The 14,736-nt window shown below is 45.4% G+C and overlaps 1 protein-coding gene across 1 annotated transcript in view; it reads right to left on the bottom strand.

Annotated features, from left to right (window-relative positions):
• Positions 1 to 4,954: 4,954 nt before the first annotated feature.
• Positions 4,955 to 14,736, bottom strand: part of GOLGB1 (golgin B1) — a 51,785-nt gene continuing 42,003 nt past the window's right edge. The window contains exons 20-24 of the mRNA XM_037387820.1: positions 11,235 to 11,393; positions 11,007 to 11,104; positions 10,201 to 10,335; positions 7,888 to 7,993; positions 4,955 to 6,656 (exon numbers count right to left, since the gene is read on the bottom strand). Of these exons, the coding sequence (XP_037243717.1) occupies positions 6,522 to 6,656; positions 7,888 to 7,993; positions 10,201 to 10,335; positions 11,007 to 11,104; positions 11,235 to 11,393 (633 nt within the window). The 3' untranslated portion in view covers positions 4,955 to 6,521. The remainder of the gene's footprint in view (positions 6,657 to 7,887; positions 7,994 to 10,200; positions 10,336 to 11,006; positions 11,105 to 11,234; positions 11,394 to 14,736) is intronic.

The raw sequence follows: 14,736 nt of genomic DNA, 5'->3' as shown, positions 1-14,736 counted from the left end.
TGTTTAACATCTTTGTTGGTGACATGGACATTGGGATTAAGTGCACCCTCAGCAAGTTTTCCAATGACCCCAAGCTGAGTGGTGTGGTTGACATGCTGGAGGGAAGGGATGCTGTCCAGAGGGACCTGAACAGGCCTGAGAGGTGGGCCTGTGCAAACCTCATCAAGACCAACAAGGCTGAGTGCAAGGTCCTGCATCTGGGTTGGTGCAATCCCAAGCATAAATACAGGCTAGGCGGAGAATGGATTGAGAGCAGCCCTGAGGAGAAGGACTTGGGGGTGTTGGTGGATGAGAATCTCAGCATGACCCAGCAACATGCTGGGCTGCATCACAAGAAGTGTGGGCAGCAGGTCGAGGGAGGTGATTCTGACCCTCTGCTCTGCTTTCCTGAGATGCCACCTACAGTACTGTGTTAAGCTCGGGGGGGCCCAACATAAGAAGGACATGGACATGTTGGAGTGAGCCCATGGGAGGCCACAAAGATGGTCAGAGGGCTGGAGCACCTCTCCTAGGCAGACAGGCTGAGAGAGTCAGGGCTGTTCAGCCTGGAGGAGAGAAGGCTCCGGGGAGACCTTAGAGCGGCCTTCCAGTACCTAAAGGGGCTGACAGGAAAGCTGCAGAGGGACTTTTTACAGGGGCCTGCAGTGATAGGACAAGGGGGAATGGCTTTAAGCTGAAAGAGGGCAGGTTTAGATTAGATCTAAGGAAGAAATTCTTTACTGTGAGGGCGGTGAGGCGCTGGCACAGGCTGCCCAGAGCAGCTGTGGCTGCCCCATCCCTGGAAGTGTTCAAGGCCAAGTTGGATGGGGCTTGGAGCAACCTGGTCTAGTGGGAGGTGTCCCTGCCCCTGGCAGGGGGTTGGAACTAGATGGTCTCCTGACTAGTTGGTCCCTTCCAGCCCAAACCATTCCATGACTGTATGAGTCTAATGTTCAGTCTGAACCGCCCCTGATGCAACTTTGAACCATTCCCATGCATCCTATCACTGGATCCCAAGGAGAAGAGCTCAGCACCTCGCTTTCCATGCCCCCTCCTCAGGAAGCTGCAGAGCAATGAGGTTGCTTCTCAGCCTTTATCTGCAAACTAGACAAACCCAGAGTCCTCAGCCGGTCCTCAAAGGACGTGCCTTCCTGCTCTGTCACTAACTTTGTTGCCCTCCTCTGGATGCATTCAAGGACTTTAGCATCCTTTTAAAGTGGTGAGGCCCAGCACTGCACACAGTGCTCAAGGTGAGGCTGCACCAACGCTAAATACAGTGGGACAATCCCCTCCCTTGACTGGCTGGCCATTCAGCCAGTTCTTCACTCAACACCCTGTGTACCTGATCGTGTCACAGTGAGACAACTTTTCCAGAAGGATGCTGTGAGGGACAGTATCAAAAGACTTACTAAAATCCAGAAAAACTACACCCACCACCTTCCCTTGACCCACTAGGTGGGTGACCTTATCATAGAAAGATATCAAAGTAGTTAAACAGGACTTTGTGAACCCATGTTGACTGTGCCCGATTGCATTGTTCTTTACGTATCTTTCAATAGCACCCAGTACAATCTCCTTAATTTTTCCAGGTACGGAGGTTATACTCACCGGTTTGTAGTTTCCTGGGTCTTCCCTCACACCCTTCTTGTAAACGGGAATAACATTGGCTAGCTTCCACTCAGGGGGGGTGTCCCCAGACTCCCAAGACCTTTGGTGGATGATTGAGAGGGGTCCTGCCATAACATCCGCTAGCTCCTTCAGTACTCTGGGGTGAATCCCATCAGGCCCCGTGGACTTGTGAACATTCAGCTGGTGCAGCTGGTCCCTTACAATTTCAGTGTGCACAAATGGAAAGTCATTGTTCATGCACTTGTGTTCCTCTGACTCAGGGGACCAGGCAGCCCAAGGTCTATCAATATTATTAAAGACTAAGATAAAATAAGCAGAGTGCTTCTGCTTTTTCTTTGCCCCTATTAGTCAGGTAACCATCTTCAACAAGGATCACTCCAATGTTTTCTTCAGACCTTCTCTTGCTACTTAAAAAAGCCTTTCTTGTTGTCTGACACAACAGTGGACTAGTTCAAAATCTGAGATTTGACCTTTAATGTCTTCTCCCTGCAAAGGTGAACCACAGCTCTGTAATTTTCCTGCAAAGTCTGACCTTACTTCCAGAGATCGTATAATTCCTTTTTCCTCTGGAGCTCTGCAAGGAGTTGTCTGTTCAGCTAAGCCGGCCTTCACTGCTTGCTTCACTTTCAACACAGTGGAATTGCCAGCTCCTGTGCTTCTAAAAGGTGCTTCTTAAACACTGACCAGCACTTGCCAACTCCTAAACCTTCAAAAGCAGATTTCCAGGGGACACTGCTAAGTAGCTCTCTGAATAGCTTGAAGTTTCCTCTCAAAATCCAGTGTAGCAACACTGCTGACCTTTTTTCTCATTACACCGAAAATTTTAAAATCAATGGTTTCACGATCACTGTGGCCAAGACAGCCACCTACCATCACATCTCCCATCAGCCCTTTTCTATTTAAACAAGTCTAGGAGGGCATCTTTCTGGTTGGCTCACTGAGTACTTGTAACAAGAAGTTGTCTTCCACAAACTTCAGGAATTTCCTAGACTTGCTCTTCACAGCAGTATGAAATTCCCAGTTGATGTTTGGGAAGTTAAAATCTTCCATAAGGACAAGGCCTATCAATCCACAGATTTCTTCTAAATGCCTACAGAATAACACATCAATGCTGTCATTCTGGCTGGGCGATTGATAGTAGACACTCACTATGACATCTACTTTGTTTTCCACCCCCTAATCCTCACCCAGAGGCTCTCAACCACATCACCGATAACTGTAAGGGCTGTACAGTGAAACCTCTCTTACATATAGTGCAACTCCTCTACCTCACCTGCCCTGGCTACCCCTCCTGAGCAGCCTATAGCCCTCCATCCCAGCACTCCGGTCTTGGGAGTCATTCCACCAAGTCTCACCGATACCAGTGTTATGGAAATTACACATGCCAGACACCGTAACAGGGTTCGACTCTAGGTTTCCACTGAATCAATAACCTGAAAAGAGATTCTTCTGTAAAGTCCTTACATTTGATTAATTATTTAATTTTTATTAATTAACTATTTTTATTAATAAACTAATTAATTACATTGTATCAATAGTGCTACAGCTCAAGCTGGGTGCGTCCAAAGAGGGACCTCAAACAAAGAAATCCCTGGGCAATCATACCCTTACAATCTAAATTCCCCACCCCTCATGTGACAGTTCAGACCAGTAGTTACATTAGGGTTGGGGTCTTCCTGTTCTTCACTGGGTCCTTTGACAGTCTCTAGGCAGGCTGTTTCTTATCTCTGAGGTTGCAGCTTCTGTTAATGAACATAGCTTCCGTATCTTCTGACTTGCATTGTCTCTGAGGCCTTCTTTTACTTGACTAGCTAAAAGTTCAACATACCTAGGTGAAAGTTCCCAGCCTGTGGCCTAAGCCTTCAGCAAATTTAACTATTAATGCTAAGCAAGTTACACTAAACAAATTCTGTATTAGTAGTATACCAAATTGCACACCACCAATGACACCATAGCTCTGGGAACTGACCAACGCTTCCAGTTCATCCCGTTTGTTTCTCATACCGCACGTGTTGGTCTACAAGCGTTTCAGATGTGCTGCTAAGCCCTCAGTGCTCCCTGGAGCAGCGTAAATGCTACCATTAGCATTGCCACCCTCAGGCAATGCCATGCCAACCCTTGGCTTATCTTCAGTTCTCCTGTTAGTATCCCCTTGTCCCATTGATTCTAGTTTAAAGCCCTCTCAATGAGTCCTGCCACTTTACAAGCAAAGATGCTTTTCTCCCATCGGGACAGGTGGATCCCATCACACCACAGCATACCTTATGCTTTAAGGACTCTCCTGTTTCTATTAAAAACGAAATTCTGGTGGAGGCACCGGTTCTGGGGCCAGGTATCAATGTCTTAGGCGTGCCTGTTTCTTCCTATATCTCTCCCCATTGCTGGGAGGATTGACGAAAACACTGCCTGTGCTCCTGAATCTTCCCAGGGCCCTGAAATCTCTTTTAATCAACCTTGGACTTCTTGTTGTTACATCACTAGTACCCACATGAATGAGCTGGAGTGAGTAATAGTCTGAAAGCTGTACTAAGCTTGTCAGTTATCTGGTGACATCCCTCATTCAAGCCCCAGGGAGGCAGCCAACCTACCTGAAAAGAAGGTCTGATCTGCAAATGGGTACCTCCGTTCTGCTCAGGAGGCAGTTACCTATGACCATGACTCACTGTTGCCTCTTCTCAGCACTGGTCTTAACGCAGCTCCTGTTGCGAGGGGTCAGTTGATCTGACCTTGGCGAGAGTGCTTGCAGAGGTTCCTCCTCTTCTCTCTCATCACATGCTTTGTCTGCCATACTCAGAGCCTCATACCTATTCTGTAAAGGAAATGGTAAGGAGGGTTCCTCTTACAGCTCCGCGCAGTAACCTGCTTCCACTATCCCTGGTAACACTGCTTTCCTCCTGGCACTAAAACAGATCCTGGACCTGCCCCAGTAGTGGCCATGCTGAATTGGCTTGTGTGTACTAGAGATGGCAAAGCACAGCTCTGTTGGTGATCTCCTTTTCAGACTCTACTGCGGATCAATCAAAAAACTAGGTTGGACAGGTCTATCAGAGAAAAAAACAAAAAGCTGAAATGTTTGAAACAGGAAACATCTTTCATTAGGTCAAACCACAAAGCTGTTAGGTCAGACTATGATTATCAAATCACTAGTTCCTTCCGAGGCTTCATTTTATTTATTTACGTATTTACTCTAAGCTCTAACTGTTCCATTGGAAGGTACAAAATATTTAAATGTCTCTGAACCAGCAGATGCTTGTCTTATTTCAACATGGTGGTCCTGATAAGGTATGATACAGCAGCATTATAACCTTGAAAGACCTCTGACATTTACATGACAACACCACACAAATTCCATCTAAAAAATAATCTTTATTATATATACAGGAGCACATGCCCCAGGAAGCTATAGGCAAAGTATTTGGTCACTTGATTTTTATATAGTTGAGGAAGTCCACACAGATAATCAAGGATAGTACACAAATGGATATATAATGCCAATGATCTGGACCTGCCAGAGATCCAGTTATTTTAGCTACCATGATGAAATCAATCCATCCTCAAACAGGCTAGAGAATCTTAGTTTACCAGCAGCATCAAATGAACTACCTCTTTCCCCATGGGAAAAATGTGACTTAATAATCTGGCAAGAAACAGATACAATCCTGGCAAGTACTCTGAACAGAATGACCACTTGGTGGTCTCTGACAGGGAACTCAGCTGGGTCTATCTTCTTTGCATTTAGGATTTTCCCTTTGGAAGACAGCAGTCTCAATTCCAGGACATATTCAGGAATTCTTTAGAAAACACAGCTTTCCATATAGCCTATAAGATCAAGTCCATTTGCATCAGTTTGCTTTAGATTCAGACAAGTCCAATGACCAGCACTAGCTTTCTACAACACGCTTTTCCTAAAGCGGAGATGCCAGAAGGTTTCAGAACTCTAGTCCCTTCCTCAGCACAGGGGGAAAAGATTATTTCTGGAGCTTCTGCCTTTGATTTGGGCCCACATACCACATTATGGAACCCTTCAAAACAGTCTCTGTGGGTTTAATCTTGTGACAAGGGTTCAGTGGACAAGAATGCAGGAGCACAGCTGCTCTCATTTCAAGAGGTATGCAAGCACCTTCCATTGTGAGAGGTGCACAGATGCTACAAACAGCAAGGTTATTAACTCTGAGCTAAAAAGTTTCTTGTTTCCTATTCCTTTTCATTCACTAGGTTACTGACATTATTTTACAGGCTTGTCAAGGCAGACATATGGCTGCTTTTAGATGGAATGCTCAGCACATCTGGATATACTAATTTTGGCCTTTCTTGAACAGGAGATGCAACCGAGCAGGAAACATAATTTTGGAATTCATGTTCCTTAAAGTGTCCACAACTTCCTTAGGATATGCATTTCAAACAGCACTGAGCCACAGAGCAAATCTAAGGAATGGAAGACAGGGAAGAAGCTTCTCTCTTCTTTACCTAGCTACCCAAATCACTGATTCAGTCTAAGAGGGGGAAGATCCTGCAGTTCCTAGAAGTGCTGAGCTATTTAAGCAACTCAAAAATATTTTTCTTATTCCCACCCACAGCACAATACTATATAAAATGAGTGGTGCTACTCCAGGTACATGAATAGATGTTGTCCTTGAAGCTTGTAGTGCAAGAACCCTGGCTCAGAAAACATGCCACTCATTTAAAAACACCAAAGCAATGGCAGATGTCCTGGAAACGGATCCCAAATATCAGCATCGGCTGCTGCATACTTCGACAGCAAGCAACCTAGGTGCAAGCTGCTGGGTGCAGCTGCTCCTTAAGGGCTGATTGAGAAAAAGAAGGCAGCTGGGTGAAGTGCTACCCTGTCAATAGGGAATGCAGGACCTCATTACACAGAGGGCTGCGGCTCAAGAAGAAGCTGTTATTCCTGTTCATAGGTGGCCTGTAAAGCACAGGAAGAGCAGGACATGAAGAGCAAGCAGATACATGGCCACTAGCAGAGGCAAGTGGGTCCGGGAACGGAAGAGAGAGCGTAACAGGCGTCGTAATCCAAGGACATTCCGAGTCTGGAAGAGTAAAAGAGAGACCAGTCAGTACCAGGAATGGCTATGTCCCCAGCTGCCTTCACTCAGAGCTCTCCAAACCATGAAAATAAGTTTAAGATAAGTAGTATGAACCTTCCCAAACCCATTCCACTGTTGGACTCGACCTCTAGAGCCAACCCTCAGTGAAATGTTCCCCTTCCCCTGTTCTCTGCAGGTTTCTCGTGAACCAGCATTCTCCAATTTTCCTTGAGAAAGGGTGACAGAATGCAGAACATCTCCCTCTAATACTTGATCTCTACAAATTTCTAGCCCCTCTGAGTGAAATATAAACAAATGGATTGATGTTACTTTTCTGCTAGAACCTTGAGCTACTAGGAATTCTGCTTCACTCTCCGGCCTAGAAGAGTTACTATTTGTTGTGTTCTTTCACCCTTGCAGCTGAAAGGACTTCTGAAGCTGTTGAACAAGCTGCTGCAGAGTGACCTCGCTCTACAGGGGCCCTTCCAGGAGTCCTCAGACAATGTAACATCTACTGGGAAAGTTCCAATAGAAAGAAAACTGTCTATTCTAGTAACAAACCTTTGTGCATGAGCACAAAGTAGTGTCCAGTTATGGCTCTTGCCATAATTCTGCTGATGCTGCTCTTGAGAGCACCACCCCCAAATCTTGAAGAGACCAGAGAGCAAAGACTTCAGCAGGGCTTCATCTGTAGCAAAACAGGACAGGTGACTGCCAGGCTGTCATTCAGAACCGTGAAAAATGAACTCTCCACTTTGGCTCCCAGCCTGACTGACACAGGTTTGAAAGACAGTGAGTGAGGAAAAACTGAGATTGTCCCTAATCAAAAGGACAGACTCTCCAGGCATCGCAGATGCTAGGGCCAGTTACACTACACTTCTTACGCATGAGATTGCCCACTGTTTGCACAGACTGCCTATCTGCTCACTACTGAGGCCTTGAATATTCCACAAAGAACCTGGGACCACATTTTAGGCATAGGTAATGCTAGCCTACATTTTAGGGAGCTCTGAAACTTACTCTGCTTATGCAGGCCATAGCAAAGCCACAATCAGAACAGTGTGTGGCTTTTGGTGTGGCAAACAGAGCAAGACCAGAGCAGAAACCTACAGAAACCCAGATTTGAATGTGCCTACAGAAGGATTTGACTGCTATAGGTACACGGTTTTCAGTCCACGTTTTCTTGCATAAGCCAGGGCTCACATTATTAACAGCTGTGAATGTAAATTCTTACTTGGCTGGAATTATTATCCATGGAGTCAATCAGCAAGGAATGCTCATGACCTGGAGCCATATCAATGCTAGCACTTAAGGAAGATGTCCAATCATTTGACTGCAACCTGCAGCAGAAAACAATGAAATTAAATTCAGTTTCTTATGATGCCCCAAACCAACACGGTAGACAAGTTTAGGAAAAGAGGCATTTTTCAAAAAGTAATCAACCATTGGAAGCAAGTCATGGCCTCACTTGACAAGAACTGGTTCCATTCGTACAACTGTAGTGCCTCCTGAGCTCAAGTTCATCAGGAGGACTGGGTGACCCAGGTAGCAGCAGTTCTCCCTGCTCCACCAGGCTGGTGAAACTGTAAGAAAGCAGGCACATTGTGCTCTCCATGCCAGTTATACCTGCTCAAGTGACTGGCACTTCCCGTGCCCACCGTCACGGCCATAGCCAGAGAGAAAGGTAGAACTCCCATACTGCATGATGTGCAGATCACCATTCCTCTCCAGTAGACAGGACAATTCAGCTGCTGACAGTGGAGCCCTTTCTTACCTGATTTATATCCTGTCACTTCAAAACTGTTTTTTTTAGGTGCTGTTTTTTCCCTTTTGTCTTCCAAGAATTTTGAACTCTAACTTAATTAAGGTCTCTGTGTTCTACATGAGGCTTTTCAAGTGAAATTTCATAGTGTGTGACTTGAAGGAAGCCAGGGCAGATGATTTAACTGTGTATTTTAAATTCCCTGAAATTATTTTGGAAGTCAGCTCTGGTCCCAATAATGCTGGTTCTTACTATTTTTTAGTGACAGATATTCAGGATTGGCAAGATACTACTAAGGGGTGAAATGTGGAAGCAACACTGTCATATCTTCAGGCTAGCATTGGTTAGTGAAGGGAAATCAGTTGCAGAAGGGTTTCATAGACTTGAACGCTAGAAGGGGCTACAGTTGTCTGTGTTGTATAGCAATTACCAGGGAACTTCATCCAGAATTCTTCCATACAGACCATTATTGTTTTGCTGAATTAGCATGTGTGTCAGAAGAAAATCTCTGTTTTCATGTAAAAGACTCCAACAGTGATGTTTATTTTAACTACCAGGAAATGCACAGCACAAGTGCCTACAATCAAGTTACATGATAAAACCCAAGGAGAAGCACATATTTCTAACATGTGACTTACTGCACCCTGATCCTCACATCTAGTCTAGGTCAGCCTCCTTTTCTCTGCTGACTATAAGGGCATCTGTCAAGTAACCTGAGATACACAGTTTATTGGGTATAAATGGCAAGATTTTGGTACCAGGGAGTTGCAAGGGAGAGCTGTATGGCAGGGGGCCGTGAAGGGCTCTGTACCAGTCACAGCCGGTTACAGTTGACTTAGCAACGAATGACGCCTCGCTGTGTGCCAAAACTACAGCCAAAGGAGTATACGGTCTCTGCTCAAACATATTTAACAAAAGGTAGTAGCTGCTAGGGGAAGAGGAAGTGAGTAAGAAACAAGGAGCAGCAGACAGAAATCACTACATACTGACCCCAGCCTCCTGCACTGCCCTTTGCCTCACCAAGGGGACTAAGCAAAACGTGCAGTGCAAACAATGGGACTAGGAAGAGGGGAGGAGAGGTGTCTAGACCAAAGTTGAGCCTGGGAAAGGCACAGGGGAAGTGTTTTACCTGTGTTTAATTGTTTCTTAATACCAAAATTAATTAAAACTTTATGTTAATTTGCAATACATTAAAACTGAATGACATTCTTCAAGTCAAGACTGTTTCGCCCAGGACAGACAGGTGCTTACTGAGGAGACAAATCCCCTGGAAGTACAAAAATTCCTCTTCTGCCTTCACCCAATTCCAAGTCTCCATATCATATTTTCCAGTAGTTAATTTAACTCATTGAGAAAGCTGGCATCTCTTTTCTAGTCAAAATTTGTCTTAATGTCTAGTCCGCTGTCTCATTCTAGCTTTGTCTACAATTGAACAACAGTCTGAACATCAGGAAACTTTTTTTTTTAACTGTAAGAGTGTCTGAGCATTGGCACAGGTTGCCCAGGGAGCTTGTGAAGCCTTCATCCTTGGGGATACTCAAGCACTGTCTGGGTTTGATCCTGGGCAACTGGCTCTAGGTAGCCCTGCTGGAGCAGCAGCATTGGACCCAATGACCTGCAGAGGTCCCTTCCACAACCTCAACCATTCTGTGATAGACAAGGTATAGTCATTTCTATGCGCCTAAGTGACATTTGACAGAAGTAGGTAATGAAGTGCAGACGAACACAGAGCTAGGATCACCCTACTTTTATGGTGATACTGCCTGTTTGTTCAAGCTCCCTCACCTCCTGATCTGATCCTGTGCTGCAGAGAGCGCCTCCTCTACAGCAAGACGACGATCCCGTTCTTCCTCCAGCTGCTCCTCTAAATACCTCAAATCCTGCTTTGTGCTGCTATGTAAATGTTCTGTTTCGGACAACCTGTCAGAAAATAACCAATCATATACCAAAACAAGGGCTAATTCATGGACTGTTATTCTGTTTCTGTAGTATTCATTGATGCAGTATGTGAACAGACTCCAGTTCCCTTCCACTTCACACAGAAGACTTGGTTATCTCTTATTAATATTTAAATTATTTGGAAAGCAAAAGAGAAAATAAATCTCTTGAAACTTCTGTGTCACATCAGGAAGGAGCTTCTTGGGTCTGTCACCTGTGGCCCCACCTTCTGAAAATTATTTTGAAAGGACATCAGCAATCACGTGCTAGATCTTAGTTCCAGAAGGTTACAAGGAATCATGTGCTAGGTCTCAATTCCAGACGCCCTCAAGCTACCAGCCTTGAGACCAGGACCACTGATACACTTCAGCAGTTACTGAGGGACCCAGCCCATCAAATCAAAGATGCTCATTTGGCTGGTGATGGTTAGCTGGAATTGCTGCTGCATGTTGTCTCTTCATTTTTTGAAGTCCTACCCAAAAAGATACCTAACAACAGCTGTCAAGTGCATATAATAGCCCTTCCACTTCCACAAGGTGTGGAACTGAATTCTCCCAACACTCTGACAGAAAGTAACAGAAACAGCCTCATCACTAGCCTAAAGACCTCCATCAGGACTACCATTCCCGAGCGTTTTCTCAGGCTTTCTTTACCTCAGCTGCAACTCTTGCAGTTCTGGTGTGTAACTGCCTCTCTGAGGCTCATTCTTTTCTTGGGGTGCTCCTGGAGCAGCATCTGTTGTAAACAGCTCCTGAAAGAAAGCACAAATGTATGGTAGGTAGCACTGAATGAAGAGGATAAAAAGTAGCTACAACGCTGCAGTTAGCGGAGCCATCCGCAATAAGCTTTTCCCTCCCTTACACCAAGACGACCACCCTTACCATGCCCTTGTCTGCAGACTGCAGCTCCTGAAGCTGCCTTTCAAGCACCATGCAGCGGTTCAGCACCTCACTGTAGTGCTGATGGCTCTCACAGATGTTCCGACTGCTACCTCGCAGCTGGAGGGAGAGGGCATTTTTCTCCTCAAAGACCTGAGACAGCTGAGAAGAGAACACAACTGCTAAGTAAAGAACTTTTATTTTTGTGAAAGCGAAATTGTTCTCTGTGTAACTGAGGGTGAGAATTCTATTGAGATGGGAACTACCACACTGCAGGTTACAAAGATCAGTGACAATCTCCAACAGTAGCTTGTGGCTAAGGTTTCCAGAACATGAGTCCCAAAACATCAACATGATGTACAGGGTAACACATTTTCAAAACAAGATTTCTAAAGTGCTGAGACTGACCTAAACCTTTCCAAAATATCATCAATAAATTATGATTTTATATTCTTCCTTTCTCCTTAAATGCAACTCTCTTTCTGAAGATGGCTAAATTCTGAGTCTTCCATTTCAACATGGGAATAGGATACTGCACTGAAGTACAGAAACTTTTTCAATATCGCAGGCAGCACTGAAGACTGCCAGCATGTCTTCCAATGGAGGTACTTCCTTCAGGAGTCTAGAAAGCAAAAGGCTACAAAGAACTACTGACAATAGAAACAGAACTTGGGAACAACTTTCTTCACATAATCTTGCTCTCTGGTCCCTTTGTCTGGTGTCCCTCTCCCTCCTCTGCCCCCTCCTCCTCCTGCTCTCCCCTCCATCCTTCCCTCATTGTTCCTCTGCCAACCTGCCCTCTCTCTCCCCTCTCCTCCTCTGTCTTCCTTCCTTCTCCCTCCTCCTTTCTCTCTCTGGTCACTTTAGAGAAAGGGCACTAAAATTCAGTGGCAGAAAAGTTACTGATTCAGACACTACTGTCACTGATCCTCCTGAATGTGATCTATATACAGCCTGGAATACCCCTCTGGTCCATTCAGGTCAGCCGTCCCAGTTATGACCTCTCCCAAGCTCTTGCCCACCCTGGCCTCCTCACTACAGGGAGAGCAGAGTGAGAAATGGAAAAGGCCTTAATGCTGTGCAAGCACTGTTCAGCAACAGCTAATACATTGGTGTGTTATCTGCACTGCTTTAGTCACACAGCTGTAACACCACACCCCAGGGGCTGCTATGAAGAAAATTAACTCCAACCCAGCTCCAGTACATAAAGCTTTTAACATCATCACCTACAGTATTCACATTTGGAAACTAAGGAGCTATGAAGTAGACAAATTAACTGCTGCATAGTCAAAAACTAGCTGGACCACTGGACTCAAAGGCAGTGATAAACAGCTTGAGAGCCAGCAGTGAGCAGAATACTCCTGGGGCCCACCTGGGGCACATACTGCTCAACATTGACAGCAATATAAGTTACGACATAGATCATAGCATCAGCAAGTTCACAGCCAATATTGAACTTTAAGGAGTGGCTCACATGACAAAGACCAAAATGTCAACCTGGAGGGACCTTAAGAAACTTGAGGACTGGGCCAACAGAGATCTCAAGTTCAATAAGGGAAACGGCAAACTTCTGCATCTGAGGCAAAACCCATGCGTCAGTACAGATTGGGGAAAGGCTGCCGAGGCAACAGCTCTGCTGTAAAGGACCAGGGAGCAGCTGCCCTGCTGAATACAAGCCAAGAGTACATCCTCATTGTGAACAAGGCAAACTTGTCTACTGGCCTACATTAGGAGAAGCAAGGCCAGCGGATTGAGGGAAGCTATTGCCTGCTCTGCTTGGTACCGGTAAGACTATATCTGGAATCCTGGGACTGGTTTTAGGTCACTCATTTTCATTTGGGGAGGTCCCAGTTGACTGGAGGTTCGCATGATGCCCATCTACATGAAGGGCCAGAAGGGGATCTGGGAACTGCAGGGCTGTCAGCCTGACCTTGGTGCTGGGGAAGGTTATGGAGCAGATCACCTTGGGCGCCATTACATGGCACATACAGGACAACCAGGTGACAGGCCCAGACACCACGGGCTTATGAAAGGCAGGTCCTGATCAACTAACCTGATCTCCTTCTACAACAAGGTGACCCACTTAGTGGATGTGCTGGTTTTGGCTGGGATAGAGTTAATTTTCTTCTTAGTAGTTGATGCTATGTTTTTGATTTAGTATGAGAGCAATGTTGATAGCAACAACTAAAGCATCAGTGTGTTAAGTAGCGCTGAATCTAAATCAAGGACTTTTCATTTTCCATGCTCTGCCAGTGAGCAGGTACACAAGAAGTTGGGAGGGGACACAGCCAGGACAGCTGACCCGAACTAGCCAAAGAGATGTTCCGTATCATGGGATGTCATGCTCAGTACATAAACTGGGGGGAGTTGGCCAGGGGCCACTGACCACTGCTTAGGCACTTGCTGGGCATCAGTTAGCAGGTGGTGACCAATTGTATTGTGCATTACTTGGGTTTTTTCTCCCTCCCACCTCCACCTTGTGTTTAATTCCTCCCTCTCTCTCTCTTTTTCATCACAATTACAAATGTACTCTGTGATATTATTATTTTAATTTATTTTAGTTATTAAATTGTTCTTATCTCAACCCTCTCAACCCATGAGTTTTACCTTCTTCTGATCTTCCTCCTCATCCCACTGGGGTGGGGCAGGGACGGGGAGTGAGGGAGCAGCTGTGTGGTACTTAGTTGCTGGCTGGGGTTAAACCACAACAATAATACAGAGAGGTTTTTGTTATTGCTGAGCAGAGCTTACACAGAGTCAAGGTCTTTTCTGCTTCTTACACCACTGCACGCGCAAGAAGGCTGCGGGCACAAGAAGCTGGGAGGGGATACAGCTGGGACAGCTGACCCCAACTGACCAAAATGATATTCCAGACCATATGACATCATGCTCAGCATATAAAGCTGGGGGAAAAAGAAGGAAGTGGGGGACACATTTAGAGTTATGACATTTGTCTTCCCAAGTAACTGTTGTGTGTGATGGAGTCCTGCTTTCCTGGAGATGGTTGAACACCTGCCTGCTGATGGGAAGTCAGTCTCTTCTCCCAAGTAACAAATGATAGGTCAAGAGCCAATGGCCTCAAGTTGTGCCAGGGGAAGTTTAGATTCGACATTAACAAAAATTTCTTCATCAAAAGGCTTGTCAAGCATTGTAACAGGCTGTGCAGGACAGTGGTTGAGTCACCATCCCTGGAGGTATTTAAAAGACATGTAGATGTGGCACTTAGGGACGTGGCTTAACTGTGGACTTGGCAGTGTTAGGTTAACAGTTGGGCTCTAATCTCTTCAGGGTCTTTTCCAACCTAAAGGATTCTAGAATGGATAGAGAAATGGGAAGTAGTCCAGGAAAAGGGTGATAAGATCATCAAGGGATTGGAAAAGGTGATGCTTGTAACAGCTTGGCTGCTTCAGCATGCTAAAGAGGAGGCTAAAGGCTCATTTTATAATAGCTTACAATTAAACTAAAGGGAGTCATAAAGTAGATAGAGCTCAACTCTTTTTGATAG

Source organism: Falco rusticolus, chromosome 5 (assembly GCF_015220075.1).
Source record: "Falco rusticolus isolate bFalRus1 chromosome 5, bFalRus1.pri, whole genome shotgun sequence".
NCBI classification, from domain to species: Eukaryota; Metazoa; Chordata; class Aves; order Falconiformes; family Falconidae; genus Falco; species Falco rusticolus.
This window is presented reverse-complemented; position numbering and strand designations above follow the sequence as displayed.